General features: G+C 41.8%; 1 protein-coding gene and 1 long non-coding RNA gene across 2 annotated transcripts in view; one reads left to right on the top strand and one right to left on the bottom strand.

Moving 5' to 3' along the window:
• LOC138761184 (uncharacterized) overlaps nt 1–1,258 on the bottom strand; it is a 49,120-nt gene extending 47,862 nt beyond the window's left edge. The window contains exon 1 of the long non-coding RNA XR_011356171.1: nt 1,125–1,258. This is a non-coding gene — a long non-coding RNA (uncharacterized lncRNA). The remainder of the gene's footprint in view (nt 1–1,124) is intronic.
• Nucleotides 1,259–1,334: 76 nt separating this feature from the next.
• Nucleotides 1,335–17,325, top strand: part of LOC138762392 (uncharacterized) — a 172,738-nt gene continuing 156,747 nt past the window's right edge. The window contains exons 1-3 of the mRNA XM_069936159.1: nt 1,335–1,401; nt 2,162–2,308; nt 6,450–6,730. Of these exons, the coding sequence (XP_069792260.1) occupies nt 2,197–2,308; nt 6,450–6,730 (393 nt within the window). The 5' untranslated portion in view covers nt 1,335–1,401; nt 2,162–2,196. The remainder of the gene's footprint in view (nt 1,402–2,161; nt 2,309–6,449; nt 6,731–17,325) is intronic.

The raw sequence follows: 17,325 nt of genomic DNA, 5'->3' as shown, positions 1-17,325 counted from the left end.
TAGTCAGGATGCAATTGGCCTTTTGATGATAGAAGGCTAATCTCAAAGGTTAGATTGTATGGGATCCATGTTGAGCTAACCAATTGGATACAAACTTTACTTGAAGGCAGGAGATAGAGTGGTGGTGAAGGGTTGTTTTTTTCAAGCTGGATGTGTGACCAGCAGTGTGCCACAGGAATTGATACTAGGGCAACCGCTGTTCAAATTTATATCAATAATTTGGATTAAAATGTAAATGGAATTGTTAATAAGTTTGAAATTAACCTAAAATTGGTGATATAGAGAACAATGAGGAATACCGGGAGGGGCAGTTCAGCAGAGGGCCTATTCTTCTTTCTTAACTCTTGTCAATGCAGAGAATTGTTACTTCTTTAGTGATCTGAAGAGGTAAAAGAAGGTCAACAGGGTGCTGAAAGAAACCTGGCATATAGATCAACTTCAACTTAGAGAAAAGCACTCCACCTTATCAGTCATTGAGAAATAATTTTCTTTGCTACTCATTTGGTTCAGAGCTCATTATCCCATATACTGTTCTACAATTAGTCAGCCCTACCATTCACAAGATTTTGAAAGAGGTCGTGGCTGTCAGGTACCAAAATTCCAGTGCAATTCCAATAAATTGTAAAGTCATAAAATAGCCACAATATTTAAGACCAGAGAGAAGAGACGGAATTACAGACCATTAGAGCAAGTTTGACCACAATACTGGTGAAAATGTTGGATAAGAGAGGGATAAGTGTAAACATGGCACCTGCCCTCTGGTACCCGTCTGAAGTTCACTCTATAGTAGCTCAAAGCCTGGTCCATCACCTTGCGCACCTGGTGCCACGATGGAACTCCACCTCCTCAATCCTGGTGCCTACTTGGAGCTCCACCTTCAGCACCCCCCTGGAGCTGCAGCCCCTGGAACTCCGCCTCCAGAACACGTGTGCCAAAGGAGCTCTGACTTGGCACAATCCTGGAACCCCATCCCTTGAATCCTCCTTCACCTGGTCTGGGCCTGGCTCCGCCTCCCGAGCCCCCGGCTCCGCCTCCTGAACCCTCGCGCCGCCCTGGAGCCCCCCCCCGCCGCACAGCGTCGGCTCGGATCTCCACCTCCCTGCACTCGCGCGCCGCCCATGCACCTGGTGTGAGCGTGTCGGAGGTTTCCGGTTCATCTCCCGGGGTTTGTCCGTCCTTCAGCCGCGCAGCGCTCATTGTGCGCGCGGGGGTGGGGAAAGGACAGCAGCATTTTGTAACCACCTGGCCGATGCTTGATTTCGTCACCATTTAGGGGCGCGGTTGATTGAGAAGCAGCTGTTTTGGTCACAACGGAATCACTAGTGATGCTCCCAACATCACTTGGTCCTTCAATGGGTGAGCGACGATGAGCTGCAACTGTTAAAGGGACTGCGCTTGCAGGTCAGGTGAATGGAAACATGGACTGCGTTTGTTCCTTGACAAATGTGGCTATTCTCGTCGCATATTTGGCTGCGAACGGGGCTGAAATAATGAATGTTTGCAGATTGGGGATATAATTGTTGATTTCACAATGAATGTGGATTGGCAAGACTGAGCCAGAAGCACACGGTTTTGTTCGTGTGCACACAGTTGAGAAACTGCCAGCTTTGATCTGTCTCATGTTATCTTCTAGTTTGTCTCATCCAATTTCTTGGATCTCTTCTATCTAGTATGCAGCCAATGTACTCTTGTCCTTTTTCTGGGCTGGCTTTGCATCATATTTCTTGCAGCAGAAGCATCACCGAATGTGTTTATCGAACCATTATTATTTGTTATGGTATCAGTATTTCAAAATATATATATATCTCAAATTAACCCAAGGGGTGGAATGAGCTTTCAAATTCATGTGGCAAATAAAAATGCTGGTTGGTATTTAAAATTGATTATTTCTGGGCCTTCTAATGAATCCATCAACAAAAAAATATGTTCTCTCAGTACAATGTTCATTTTGTAATAGAAGTTTGCAACTGAAATACTCTTTCTTTAAAATGGAGACCAATCTTGCTGCACGTGACTGGAGTTGATTTAAGGCAAAACTTGCTGAAATTGAACTTGAAGTCATACACTGATTTATCTTTGTTTTCTTAGTCTTGTTTTACATGCCCCTCTGAATTTGTTTAAATCATCTGATGTTACATTATTTTTCTTGTTTTTATTCTAGGCTTGTATATAGGAACTGAGGAGGCTTGAAGAAAAATGGCACAAGATGGTATATATTATTACAGACTGCCAGCTGTTAGATTCATCCCCCTTATTAACATTATTCTGTTTGTGGATGGAATATCTACCATTGTTCTCTGGATTTTAGGTAATTCAATTCTCCTGTTGACAGCTAGAAGTGATTAATTTTAAGAAGTCTGCATTGCTGTATAAGGTGACGATTAAAAACAGGCAACGCATTTTAAAAAAATGATGACTTTGACACCGTGATAATTAGGCAACATGTTATCAGTGTCTATATTCAGATATGTGAGATGTAGGTAGTGCTAGCAAGGCTATGTTGATCACTTTTATTCATCCTGGATAATGTGGCGATGAAGCACTAGTCCTGATGAAAGAATGATGTAATACTACTAAAGGAGAGTTCTAACGTTTGAACAGTGCGTGCTGCGGAAGAAAATGTTATGTTCCTTTGTGCCTACCACTTTGCTTTGGCCTTTTTTATTTTGCGGAGGTTATGGGTTTGTGAGATTTTTCAAGAAAGTTTGGGCCAAGTTTTAGCAATGCTCTTTTTGGGTGCTACCCATGGCAGCCTTGTGAAGGGTATGAATGATAAGGGTTGTAAATTGCATGGGCTACTTTCAGCTTGATGGTGTTATGCCTCTTGGTTGTTTTTGGAATTGTACTTCTTGATAGTTGTGAATGAAAGTATTGCATCAAACTTCAGACTTGCATCTTGTAGATAGAGGAGAGGCTTCAAGAAATTGAAAACTCTCACTTGCCATTGTCAGATTTTAATATGGTTTAGTTAAGTTTCTGGTCGACAGTGGACTCATTGGGCCCTTTCAAACTGCCATATAAAATGAAGTTAACTGGACAATTTGCCCAGCTAGCACCCCAGTTACACAACAGTTTGAAAGGGTCTGACCCAGTCAACCCTATTGGATTCCAATAGGGCCCCTGATCTACCTCAGAGGTAGTTAGAAAACCCAGTTAAACTTACCTAGGTCATGTCCACAGGCAATTTGAACAGGAAAATGGCTGTCCCGCTTATTCCAGTGACGTCAGCACTTGCGTGAGTGTGTCACCGGGCAGCCAGCATCTGAACGTCCGGCAATACTTCTGGTAAGTGCGTGATGTGTCATTGCAGGGGTGGGATCCCCCATAAATCACCAGGTTGGCAATTTAATGGGTCAATTTCCCCCAGCACCTTTTCCCCAGTTATCACACCAGAGTCCCAAGGGGGCTACCCACGTGCTGCAATTTGAAAGGGGCTAGTGTGTGGAAGGTGGCAGATCTGACATTCTTATTCTGGTGAAACTGTTGTTTTTAGGTCTTGTTTCCTTATCCTTGGATGAATATAGTTATGACAGAGTGTGGCAAAGGTTCTTCAGATTCTTGGGATAAAGAGGAGAGGTTATGCGAATTGGACCTTGACACCCCGTTCACAAAAATGGGGTGATCTGAATGGAATGTATAAAATTCCTACAGGATGTGGTCATTGCTGGTCAATGTTTCCATTGGCTGTGGCACATTGAACGAGAAGTCACAGTCTCAAAAGAAGAAATTTCTTCACCCAGGCAGGATTGAATCTTTGGAATTTTTTACTTACAAAATGACCATCGGTAGAAGACCAGTGCTTGATGATCACTTCTAATTGAGGGTGGTTATGAGAGATTTTTCTTCCAAGGAAGAATGTAAACTGGCTAAATTTTTGTCACAACCAGTCATATCATTGCTTTGGTAACAATTATTAAAATTTACTGAACTTGCATTTTCCATCTTCCATTGTGGGATTTTCCAGATTAAAATAAAGCCAAAAGTAGTCACCATCAAGATGAAAGGAGCTCAGATCTGACTGTATGTTACTTAACCATCGCCCTACCTTCCTTATGACTCAACTCATTCCAATCGATCTGTGTCCTTTTTATTCCCAATAATTTCAGTTTTTACTGAGCTTCTTTGTGACCCGAGATCAAATGCTGCCCTATATTTTGCAGACACTTTCAAATTGGCTCTTGTATTCAGTTGTTTTGCTCATGTTTGGAAGATTGTTGCCATGAATTCTAGAATCAAATAGACCTAATAGAACCCAGTCCAAGCATCAGTGAGAGATTATTGGTGAGGAAGTGCTGCTTAGTAGCACTGGTTATTGCACTTTCCATTGCTTTGCTGATAATTGAAGATGTTTTGATGGGGTGGTAAGTGACAGGATAAGACATGTTCTGAATTCTGTGAAGGGGACAGAGCTGAATAATTTTCTGTATCGTCAATTAGATGTTAATGTTATAGCTGTGCAAGTGACCTGGTTAATCTTGTACAGGTCTGCTCCAAACTGGATAATAGTGAAAGCTGACATCTTGCATTGTATCCACTGGATCAAATCTTTTGATTTAATCAAATCGGTAGAAGGCTGGTTGTGGTAGGGACACCACAGGAAAAGAATAATCCGATCAACCACCTGCACTTCTGAATTGAGATGATTGCAAATGTATTACCAGTGTGTTTTTGGACTTGCATATTGCTTTTGCCGTTGATGACAATGGGACATTCATGATTCTATATTTTCTAAGTTGTTGAATTATCAGCTGCTATTCGTGACTGGATGTGGCAAGAATTGGACACCATTATATCAATCTTCTAAAGGAGCTCTATCGAGAGCATCCTACTGGCTGCATCACAGTGTGGTACGGTTGCTGCAGGCAAATGGATCTTGAGTCAATCCACAGGACCATAAGAGTGGCAGAGAGGATCACTGGAGTCTCCCTCCCACTCCCACCCCAATCAACGTGATCTGCCGGGATTGTTGTCTGAAGTGAGCACGGAATATAATTGAGGACCCCTTTCACACAGTATCTTTCAGCTGCTCCTATTGGAAAAGGGATACAAGAGCATCAGAGCCAGCACCACCAGGCTGAGGAACAGCTTCTTCCCACAGGCAGTGAGAATCCTGAATGAACAAAGGAACTGTTCACACTAACCATCTGATATTCTCATATTCATTAAACAATCTTAATTTGTATATATGAATGCTTGTCCTGCATGTGTATTGTTTGTCTGAATGTGTGTTATGCCTGGTTGTATGTCTGCGTGTTTTGCACTGAGGACCAGAGAATGCTGTTTCGTTAGGTTGTACTTGTGCAAATAGGTAATAATAAACTTGAAAGAGGAGCTTTTTGATCTCGTAGCTGTAATGTAACTGAATGATAAACATTCTTTTATTTTAATCAATGTTTTTATTCTAAATAAATTTACAAAGCAGAAGAGAATTCCCAAAGTTAATGACTACTCCTTATCATGAGGCAAATATAATATTTTTTAAAAACACTGGAAATGATCAGCAGTTCAACATCTGTGGGAGAAAAATGGAGTTAATGTTTCAGGTCAGTGACCTTTCATTAGAGCTAGGAAGTGTTAGCTTTGTATGAATGAACATTTTAATCAATTAAAAGGAGCATATGGATGCAATAAAGTAATACTTGTCTAAAACATTAGTGTGCTACCTTGCATAGGGTTTTGTCTTTCTTGCTGATGCTTCCAACTGCTGAGCCAAAAACTGGGTGATAGTTTGAAATTGATCATTGATTTTAATTTTTACACATTCCCATAATCAATAGTTTGACCTGCTGGCAGGTTTTCGAATTAAACTGGTGTAAACTTAAAAATTTTTGATTTGCAGAAATTAACAGTTTGCCAATTCAATATCATCCCCTGAGCAATAAGAGAGAAAAAAGACTTCTGCCTATTAATATTTATTATGTATAGATGGCGCATGACAACTAGAACGAATTGGCTGAAGTGAGCCACAAACAAGTAAATCTGATTGATTTAAAATTTTGCATGGTACATTGAGATAAAGTATTATGCTGCAGGTCCATGTCATAGGTGGCTACCTAATGAAATGCAACATGTACAAAGACACAATAGGTGAGATTTAAGGTTTGGCGGTGAATTAGGATTGAGGCAGCAAAATATGACCAATTTTCTGACAGTATTTTCAATAAAGTTTGATTTGGGAGCAATTTTACCAATGTGAGTAATTTTACCAATGTAATTTTACCAGTTAGTTCATCTTGAATGTGTAGAATTATTAACGAGACGATTGGTCCACATCAGATGTTCCAAATGGTAAAGGTTTTTATTTGGGGTAAAAAAATAGTTTATAAAAGGAAATATGCAGCAAAGATTAATTTTAATCCTGTTCAAATGCACAAATAATATGTATGCAAGCTGTGGCTTAGTTCTGGTCATTTTCACTGACTTTTTTTTATTTTGATTGAAATTAATAGGTGGACGCTCTCACTATTTGGAAAACGATGTTCTTAAGTGGTGCTTCTGGAAATCCACTTTTGATCTTGCAGCATTTTGCACAATGAAAACATGTATTCTCATTGTAATTTACCTGACTATGGAGTCTATTGCCCTGAAACAGATTGATGACCTTAACAATTCCAATCTTAAAAGGAAAAGAGAGCTCCTACATCTGATTAGCTTCACCATCTCAGGTCTCTGGGTTGCATATACAGTGGCCAAAGGAATTACTGTTCTTGTCACACAAAGCTACAAGGAGGTAAAGGTTTCTTCTGATTTGTATTACTTTGTTAAACTTGTACTGAAAGATGTAGATTTGCTTTGTTAATAATATGTTATATAGTGTTCTATTGTAGATCAGTATTTCTCAACCTGTGGTCGTGGGCTACTGGTGGTACATAGTGGTTTGTTATAGGTGGTCTGTCGTGAACACATTATTGATCAAATAAACTGTACCCAAGATAAATATATACAAAAAAGAGAAATGTAAACAAAAATGAATATAAATGGACTGTGCAAATATGGGAAAAAAAAGTGCAATGTTTGTATATTGTTACAGAGTCCAGAGGACCCCAAAAACCATCAGCAATAGATATGCACCACAACACAGGGTTATTTAAACAAAAATAGTTTTTAATTTTATTTGAACAAGAAAACAGAATTAAACTTTAACTTATTACTTAACCTACTTACTTAACCAACCTAACCCACTTAATCCACCCCCCCCCCCCACCACCGCTAATACTAAGCGCAGGTGTGTGTAATGTATATTTAAGATTAGAAAAGTTCTTTGGATCACAGTCCAAGAATTGCCAATGAGATTGAAGTTAGCATTAACAAAGTTCACCCAGCCTTTGGTGCTTAACAGGCAAATGGCTACCACTCAGGAGGATTCTTGCTGGTTTTCAGAGGGAGATTCCTTTTCCAGGACATCTGGGACTGATTCCTTCTCAATCAGTCTTGCTGACAAAACTTGCCCCCTTCAGGGTTCTCCAGATGATCCTCTTTCTTTCAGGTCACATTTCAGACCACAAGTCTTCTCCTTTGACCAGGCAGCCTACCAAAGTTTGCCAGCTTTGTTCTTCTGGAACTGATTTCTGTGTCTCTCCTCTCTGTTTCACTCCCTCCCTCCCTCTCTGAGAGCAAAACTGTTCTGTCCCTGCCTGCAAAAATCACATGCTCTCCCAGGCAAGCTGTATGCTGATATTTTGTTGCTCATTTGCAATATGCAATCTGCAAAAGTCCTGCAAAAATTCTGTGTTTTGAAATGTGTGTGTGCAAGCTGCTCTAGCAATTCCTCCCAAGCCACCTTAAATACTCTGTCATGATATTCAGTGCAAAGCCCTTAAATAAGCCTATTCTTTAGGAAGCTGATGGTGGAGAGGTATTAACTATTTCTGAACCTGGTAGTATGAGTCATGGCACCTATATATCTTTCCTAATCAAATCAAATCAAATCAAATAGCTTTTTATTGTCCTTGTACAAGTTATACAACAAGATTTATGACAGCAGTACAAGGTTACCAATGCAGCGACGCAACCACAGGCAGCACCACAGAAGTTAAATTAAAAAATTTAATTTACAGTGCTGTATATGTCCTTTATGTGAATGGGGGGTGGGGGGGGGGGGGTGGTGTCGGCTATATGTATAATAGATGTGGAGGACAGAGAGGGGAATTTGTGGATATGTGTGTTCAGTGTAGTGACAGCCTGGGGGAAAAAGCTGTTTCTGAGTCTGTTTGTTCTTGTCTTGATTGACCTGTAGCGTCTGCCAGAGGGTAGTAGGTCAAACAGATGCAGGGCAGGGTGGGTGGGATCCTTTATTATTGCTTGTGCTCTACTGAGGCAACGAGAGGTGTTGAGATCCTTCAGGGAGGGTAGGGGACATCCAATTATCTTTTCCGCTGCCCTCACCACCCGTTGAAGTCTTTGCCGCTCTTCTTCAGTGCAATGGGAGAACCATACTGTGCTGCAGTACAGCAGGATGCTCTGTATGGTGGAACTGTAGAAGGTAATCAGCAGCTTCTGACCTACCTTGCTCTTTTTGAGCATTCTCAGGAAGTACAGGCGCCTCTGGGCCTTTTTGATGACTGCTGAAGTGTTTACAGTCCAGGAGAGGTCATCTGAGATATTGATGCCCAGGAAGGTGAAGCTGTGGACCCTCGTCACACAGTCACCATCTATGTAGAGGGGGAGCGGGTCAGTCCTGTGCTTCCTGAAGTCCAGAATGATTTCCTTTGTTTTTGTGGTGTTTAGGATCAGGTTATGAGCCCGGCACCACTCGGTCAGATTCAGGATTTCATTCCTGTAGGCAGACTCATCTCCCCCTGTGATCAACCCCACCACCATGGTGTCATCTGCAAACTTCGCCACGGTGTTACTGGCGTGGACAGGTCTGCAGTCGGCGGTGTAAAGAATGAAGAGCAAAGGGCTCAGCACACAGCCTTGTGGGGAGCCCGTGCTCAATGTGCGGGTGGAGGACAGGTGGGTTCCAAGTTTGACTGTCTGTGGTCTATCTGTAAGGAAATCTTTGATCCATGAACAGGTGAGAGGATGAAGGCCCAGAGCAGACAGTTTGCTGACTAGGATATCGGGGATGATGGTGTGAAAGGCTGAGCTGAAGTCCACGAAAAGTATCCTTGCATAGGTGTTCCTGTGTTCCAGATGGCTCAGCACAGTGTGGAGGATGATGGATATGGTGTCTTCCGTCGATCTGTTCGCTTTATAAGTGAACTGGTGTGGGTCGAAGGAGGGAGGGAGACAGTCTTGGATGTGACCGAGGACCAGTCGTTCCAGGCACTTGGTGATGACAGGTGTGAGTGCTACTGGACAGTAGTCATTTAGGCCGGTTATTTGTGGTTTCTTTGGTATGGGTATGATGGTGGAGGCCTTCAGAGAAGCTGGTATAATGGCTTTTGACAAGGAAAGGTTGAAGATTGTGGTGAAGACCTGGGACAGCTGATTTGCACAGGCCCTAAGTACCTTCTGTTAAGTCTGCTTTGTTCGCGAATGAGTCAGTCAGACACCAGACTGAGTCGAAATCAAGGTTCTTTATTACCAGATTGTAACACTTGCAACTAACAGTGTTAGTTGGAGAAGGCGCATTCTAACGATATCAGCAAGTGGTGTTTTTTTTATACCCCAGGACACGCACTTAGTAAATTATCATACCATTACATTGTCCAATGAATAAGCTGTTGCTACCCTTCTCTGTTAGTCTGCTGCACATCATTCTTGTTATTGCCACACTTATCTTAAGCGTACAAGGTCACACCTGCATCCTGTTACTCCTTAGTACTGGGTGACTCCTTCTCCGGTCCCAACTCATGATGTTTTTACCTTGCACTTCCCCGGTACGCCGTCTGGACCAGCCGCTTTTCTTGGGTTTACCCTGGCGAGGGTTCGTTCCACCTCGAATGGCTGCACAGTCAGTGGCTCGTAGCTAGGGGCGGACTGGGTTAGAGGGGGTGCCGCTGTAGGCTGCCGGGCAGTGGACTCAAATCGCAACACCTGAGAGCATAGCATGTCCTGGGTGGTGTGGATCCTTGATGATCACTACTGCTCTCTGATGGCAGCATTCCACAAGTATTTTCTAGATGATGGGGAGAGTTTTGCCTGTTCTGTACTAGGCTGTCTCCACTACCTTTTTGGAAGGCTTTCTGTTCAGAGGTATTTGTGCCCCCATACCAGGTGTGGTGCAGCTGATCATCAGACTTTCCTCCACACATCTGTAGAAGTTTGCCAAAATTTCTGATGTTATACCAAACCTCCTCAACCTCTTGAGGAAGTAGAGGTCTTCATGATAATGTTGGTATGTTGGGTCCAGAAAGTTCCTCTGCGATGGGCACTTCAGGAATTTAAATTTGCTCACTCTCCACCTTTGATTTCCCAGTGATCACTGGAATGTACACTTCAGGTTTTTGCTTCCTGAAATCCACAACAGCTCCCTGGTATTGGCGACATTGAGTGAGATGTTATTGTTAGTACACTATTTAGCCAAGTTCTCAATCACCCTCCAATATGTTAACACATTGCTTTTTTTAATATACAGCTCAGTATTGTGTTATCATTAGCGAATTTGTAAATTGCATTATTTGTTGCCCCATTGCCACAAGTCGTAGATGTAAAACGAGTAGAGCAGAGAGGTAAGAACATAGCCCTCTCGTCCTCTGACACCGATGGATATTTCTCAGAGTATCTTTCACTGTCCCCCTCTGCTTTCTTCCACTAAGACAATTTTCTATCCAGTTACTTTTCTTTGGATCCCATGTGATCAAATTTTCCAGAGCACTCTATTGTGTGTAACCTGATTAAAATGACTTGCTGAAATCTATACGTATAACACCTACAACTCTGCCCTCATCATTTATTTTTTTTAAAGCCGGTTTTTGGAGACATGACCTCCCACTTATAAAACCATGCTGACTATCTCTAATTAGTCCCATCCATGTAAGTGAATATATACTGTATCTTCTCCCTCAGAATACTCTCCAGTAACATGCAGACCACAGATGTTAGGCTCACTGGCCTGTCATTTCCAGACTTTTTGCAGCCTTTCTTGAGCAGAGGCACATTTACCACCCTTCAGTCTTCCAGTACCTCATCTATTCATAATGACGATTTCTACCTTAATACAGTAACAGTGCCTACTAGAATCCCTGCAAAGGCTGAGGACCCTGTGATATCTGACTCTGAGGCCAACGTCAGAGTATCATTCCAGAGGTTGAACCCTTGCAAGGTGTCAGGGCCTGACAGCGTACCTGGCAAGGTACTGAAAATTTGTACCAACCAACTTAGCCACAGTGCTCATGGACCTATTCAATCTCTGATTGCTATAGTCAGAGATTCCCACCTGCTTCAGAAGGACATTAATCATCCTGGTGCCCAAGAAGAGTAGTGTGAGCTGCCTTAATGACTATCACCCAGTAGCTCTAGCATCTACTGTGATGAAATGCTTTGAGAGGTTAGTCATGGCCAGAATTAACACGTGCCTAAGCAAAGGACTGGACTCACTTCAATTCGCCTTTCATCCCAATCGCTCCACAGCAGATGCAATATCACTGATTCCCCACTTAGCTCTGGAACACCTTGAAAACAGCAACTCATACATACAGCTGCTCTTCATAGACTGTAGCTCAGCCTTCAACACCACTATTCCCTCTATGCTTGCTAACCTACAGTCAACAAGCTCCAAACCATGGGCATCTGCACACCCCTCTGCAACTGGATCCTTGACTTACTCATCAGAAGACTAGTCAATACGAATTGGAAACAATGTCTCCTCCATGCTGACTATCAACACAAGTGCACTTCAAGGATGTGTGCTTAGCCCACTGCTCTATTCACTATACACCCATGACTGTGTGGCCAGGCACAATTTCAATGCAATCTACAAATATGGCAAATATGGTTGTCAGCAGAATCACAAACTGCTGTGAGGAAGCATACAGGAGAGCGAAACAGATCAGCTCATTGAGTGGTGTCACATCAACTTTGCACTCAACGTTAGCAAAACCAAGAGGACAATTGTAGACTTCAGGAGAACATGAACCAGTTTTCATTGAGAGCTCAGTAGTGGAGAGGGTTAAGAACTTCAAATTTCTGGGTGTCAACATCTCGAAGGATCTGACCTGGAGCCTCCATGTTGATGTAATCATGAAGAAGGCTTGCCAATGGCTATATGTTGTGATGTGTTCGAGGAGATTTGATATGTCACGGAAGACTCAAACTTCGGCAGGTGTACCATGGCTGGTTGCATTACTGTCTGGTATGGAGGTGCCAATGCTCAGGACAAGAAAAAACTCGAGGGTTGTTAACTTAGCCTGCAACATCATGGGCATCAGACTTCACTCCATCAAGGACATCTACAAGAGGCTGTGCCTTAAGAAAGCAGTCTCTATCCTCAAAGACCACCCCCCCCCCCACCCCCCAGGTCACGCTCTGTTCACTCTGCTACCATAAGGGAAAAAGGTTCTTCAGCCTAAAGATGAACACTCAGGGGAACAAGGGTAGTTTCTTTCCTGCTGCCATCAGATTCCTGAATGATCAATGAACAAAAGACACTGCCTCACTTTTCATGCACTGCTATTATTATTAGGTGGTTTATGTGAATGTTTGTACTATGAGGCTGCCGCAAAGCAACACATTTTGTGACGTTCATGACAAATTTTGATTCAGAAGCTCAGACAGGTAACCTGCAATTTGATCTTTAGCTCCCCAAAGTAGCCTTGAAGATATATTCTCAGGCGCAGGATATTTGTCTACCTTCAGCACTTTAACAATAATATTGACTGTTCATTGACTGTGCAAATCCCCCAGTCCTTGTGTCCTTCTCCACAGTAAAATCCAAGGAATACTCATTGACAACCTTGCCCATCTCCTGTTGCTCAACATAAAGTTGGTTTCATTGATTCCTCGGAGGCCCCAGTTTTTCTCCAGTTACCCTTTTCCCTTTATCAGAGCTATTTCCTGACTCTTTCTGCTTCCAGTTTCATTTTGTTTTTTTGCTTGGCCCATCGTTCCTGAATCTTCTCCAGATATATACTTGATCCCTGCTGTTTTTACCTGCTCCATACCTCCTTGCTCATGACCAGAGCCTGAATTTCCCTCATCATCTACACTTGCATGTCTGACCCTGTATTCTAACAGGTGTGGGCATGTCTTGGGGTCTTGTCAACATTTTTTTAAAAAACCATTAACCTAATGTTCCTCTTCAAACAATTTGTTCCAAAAAAACTTGAGCTAATTCTTGTCTTGTATCTTCAAAGTTAGCATTCCCCCAGTTCCAAATTTTAATTCATGGCCCTGCATTGTCTTAAACCTAATAAAACAATGGCTGCTAATCCCCAAAGGTTCCTCCACAATGAGCTCCTCTGTGATTACCTCCTCCATTTGCCTTCCCAAATTCCCAAGATGAGATCAAGCATTACACTCTTTTGGGTGGGAACCATTACTTATTGCTGGAGGAAGCTTTCCCAAACACATTTAACCAATTTCATCCAGTCTAAACCTTTTGCACCATGACTTTTCCAGTCAATATTTGGAGAATTAAAATTCCCTGCAATGGTTACCTTATTTGATCCACAGCTTGCAGCAATCTCCTGGCATATTTGCTCTAATTTCTGTAGTACACTTCCAACAACGTTATCATTCTCTTTTCTCCACCCAAATAGACTCACTAGCTGGACCATCTGTAATGTAACCTCTGATCACTGCTGTGGTCAAAATGCAACACCCACACCTCTGTCGCTCCTGAAACACTTTGCTTGGTATTTCCTCAGAAAAAAGAAGGTGGCACTTTGGCCTATGTTTAAGTCTATGCTGGTTCACTGAACAATCCTATTTCCTGCAAACCTGTTTTCTCTCTTGTGCTTATAAACACCACCCATATTCTTATATCACTCACTATGCTAGGGTAATTTAAAACAGCTAATTAATTCTATCGATCAGCATGTCTTTGGGATGTGTGAGGAAACCAAAGCATGAAATTTGTGCGGTCACAAATTGAACCTGTAAATTCCACACAGACAGCATTGAAAGTCAATAGAACTTTAATTGTGAAGCAGCAGCGTTGCTATCTGTCACTTAAGTCTGTCTCTGGCCATGGTAGGATTCCCCAGTATCTTTGGAAACCATTTTCCCAATCCTTTTCTGAGTTAGACTGCCAAAGGATTGGAGATTTCAATGGGATACCTTGGTTACTTGATATGGGAAGATGTTATTTTTAATTTTCTCTCTTAAAACACATTGATTGAATATGATGTGGCTTTTTATTAGCTTTTTACTTTTAAATGTTAATTTTTTTCATTATTTACACCAATTTTAAAAGTGTTCCAATGCCTCTGAATGTCATTCAAATACTACTAAAACTGCTTCACAGCGTAAATAAAAGTCCAAGCTCCACCTCCAGTTTTGCCAGCTGTCACCATGTAGATTTTGCTGCCTAACTCCAGAAGGCCATCAGTGCCCATACTGAATGAGTGTGCGTGGAATGGAAGCATAAGCAATGATTACAGGTTTAAAAACTATCTGGATCAGTGTGTAAGTGTATGAACTGAAGAAAATACAGGTGAACTCCAATATTACGGCTATTCGGGTAACAGAAATTTTCCCTTAAGAAATTGACATATCATGACCCAAAAATTTGTGGTGTGCAACAAAATATGATCTTACAGAATTTGGGATCAAAAGGCAAATAAACACAGAAGTGTTTTTTTTTTAATTGGCTGTTAGTTCCACAACATCTTGCGTACAGAATAAAATATTGTGCCCCACCCCACCCCCATCAGAAGTGTTCAACAAATATCTTCTGTTTTCTTTAATGTTTACAATTTCCTTACAATTGGAAGAACAAAATTCACAGTTGCTTTGATATGAATAATTTAAATTGTTTTAAGTTTGCATGCAAATAATCAGTTTAGATTATTACAAGGCATTTCATTTTAATGGGACTGTCCCTTTCAGGGTTAACAAATTGAGGGCTAATATAAACTGACCACTCACAACTGTGAGGAGAACAGAGTTTGGCAGCAACTAGTATAGTGTGTACCCACTTCGCTACTTTTGAAAAGAGTGGAGATATGTTGTGGAGAGGCAAGTGAGAGACACACTTTAAGGAACAGCACATTTTGTGATCAGCAGCCATTTTTAATGAAGCACCACTTTGAGCAGCAGCACCTGAAGAACATCTGTGTGGCAATGGTTAATTTGTTTGTTTCTCCCTGTCTGGAGGAGTTTTGATCCCCACCGTGACCAAAGAAAGGGTTATTTTTGATGGGGAATTAGTGTACTACACCATGACCAAAAGAAAGGCCATTTAGAAGGGGAATTGTTAAATCCCAAGAAAGACTTTGACCTGTATATGGGTACTTTAAGCAGGAGAAATACTGCATTTGGATCGTGACTATTGTGATGGTCATTTTGGACTGTCCCTCATCTGGGTTCTGGAAGTATTGTGTAAGTCGCTTGTTTCGGTTCCCCTGCAAAAGGAAAAAGGGAGTTGTGGCTACCACTTGTCTGAAAGCACATTCACTCTGGAAGTAACTCAAGGTTTTGAGATTTTGAAGCAGCTTTTCTCTCAGTCTCTCCCACTTCATTCATAATCACTTCCTTGCCTCAGTTTGAGTCTTCATGTCAAAACTGGAATTTCTCAGACTGACTTTGAAATAACTTTACAGAATTTTGTACCTCAGCTGTAATGGTTTGGGTATCTCACACACATAATTAAGTATATTTGCACTTAGTTGAGGGATAAGTTTAGTTAAGTTTAGGTGTTATTATTAGTAATTAATAATATTATTTTAAAAAGAGCAGTGTCTTGCCAAATTTCTATTGCTGCTGGTCTGTGATGTAACATAGATTTTGTCATGTTTCTTTCATTCTTAAGCAATTTAAATCTTAGCTCAGTGGTTCTCAACCTTTTTTGCCCTATGCCCCACTTAAATTCTTTTTTATATGTAGCGGAAAAAAGTTGTATATTCAAAAGAAGTTTTAATTAAATCATTTACTACAAGTGTGTTCCAATGCAATTAAGAATGGGAATACACTGGAACACATTTCGCATTCAACTACTATTTCAATATGTCAACCATCTCAAACACACATTCAACAATTGTCATTTCACTAGGAGCCTTGACCCTGATGCTGGCTGCAGATTTTTTTTTGATTCGAGATACTAATTTTGTGAGTTTCAACCTCAAATTTCTGTTTTGTCATTTCCAGTCAATTTCTCTTGGCTTGTAGCAAATCACTAACAGCACTGAAGCCACATTCTATTAAATAAGATGATGGAAAATGTATCAATAGTTCCCTTGCTAAAATGTCGAGTTTAGGAATTTCTTTTCGATCTCATTAGACAGTCACATCTTGGTTTCTTTCACTTTGAACAGAGTTATCACAGATTCAATGTTACAACTCCGATAACTCCTCTTGGTATTGCACTGGAACTTCCGATAAGTCCACCAGCAATGGGTGAGTTAACCAAGAGGAAAATCCATTGCCTTTAAATCACAAAATCTATCATTGAAATATGCAACAATGACATTTGTAGCAGCATTTAGTTACCTCCATGTCAGTAGTTTGTGCGAAAGCCACACTGTGATTCTGGGAGGACATTTTCGGCAACACTAGGTATTAGTCTATTAAGGAGAATCCTAGCGAAGATTTTGCCTGCAATGGAGAGCAGCGTGATTCCCCTGTAGTTTGAGCAATCTGATTTTGTTTTTGTACAGGGTGATGATGATGGCATCACGAAGGTCTTGAGGCAGCTTTCCTTGGTCCCAGCAGAGCATGAAAAACTCATGCAGTTTGGTATGCAGAGTTTTGCCGCCAGCCTTTCAGACCTCTGGAGGGATTCCATCCATACCTGCTGCTTTGCCATTTTTCAGTTGTTCAATTGCCTTATATGTCTCTTCCCGTGTAAGGACTTCATCCAACTCTAGACTCAAGGGTTGTTGAGGGAGCTGGAGCAGGGCGGATTCTTGGACTGAGTGGTTGGCACTGAAAAGGGATTGGAAGTGTTCTGACCGTCGATTGAGGATGGAGAACTTGTCGCTGAGGAGGACTTCACCATCTGAGCTGCGCAGAGGGCTTTGGACTTGGGGTGAGGGGCCGTACACCACCTTTAGTGTCTCATAAAAACCCCTGAAGTCGCCAATGTCAGCCATCGCCTTCCCAAGATCGTGTTATATGGCGAGCTCTCCACTGGCCACTGAGACAGAGGTGCACCAAAGAAGAGGTACAAGGACTGCTTAAAGAAATCTCTTGGTGCCTGCCACATTGACCACCGCCAGTGGGCTGATATCGCCTCCAACCGTGCATCTTGGCGCCTCACAGTTCGGCGGGCAGCAACCTCCT

This window comes from Narcine bancroftii, chromosome 4 (genome assembly GCF_036971445.1).
Source record: "Narcine bancroftii isolate sNarBan1 chromosome 4, sNarBan1.hap1, whole genome shotgun sequence".
Classification (NCBI taxonomy): Eukaryota; Metazoa; Chordata; class Chondrichthyes; order Torpediniformes; family Narcinidae; genus Narcine; species Narcine bancroftii.
Note: the sequence above shows the minus strand (reverse complement) of the source record. Positions and strands in the feature narration are given on the sequence as shown.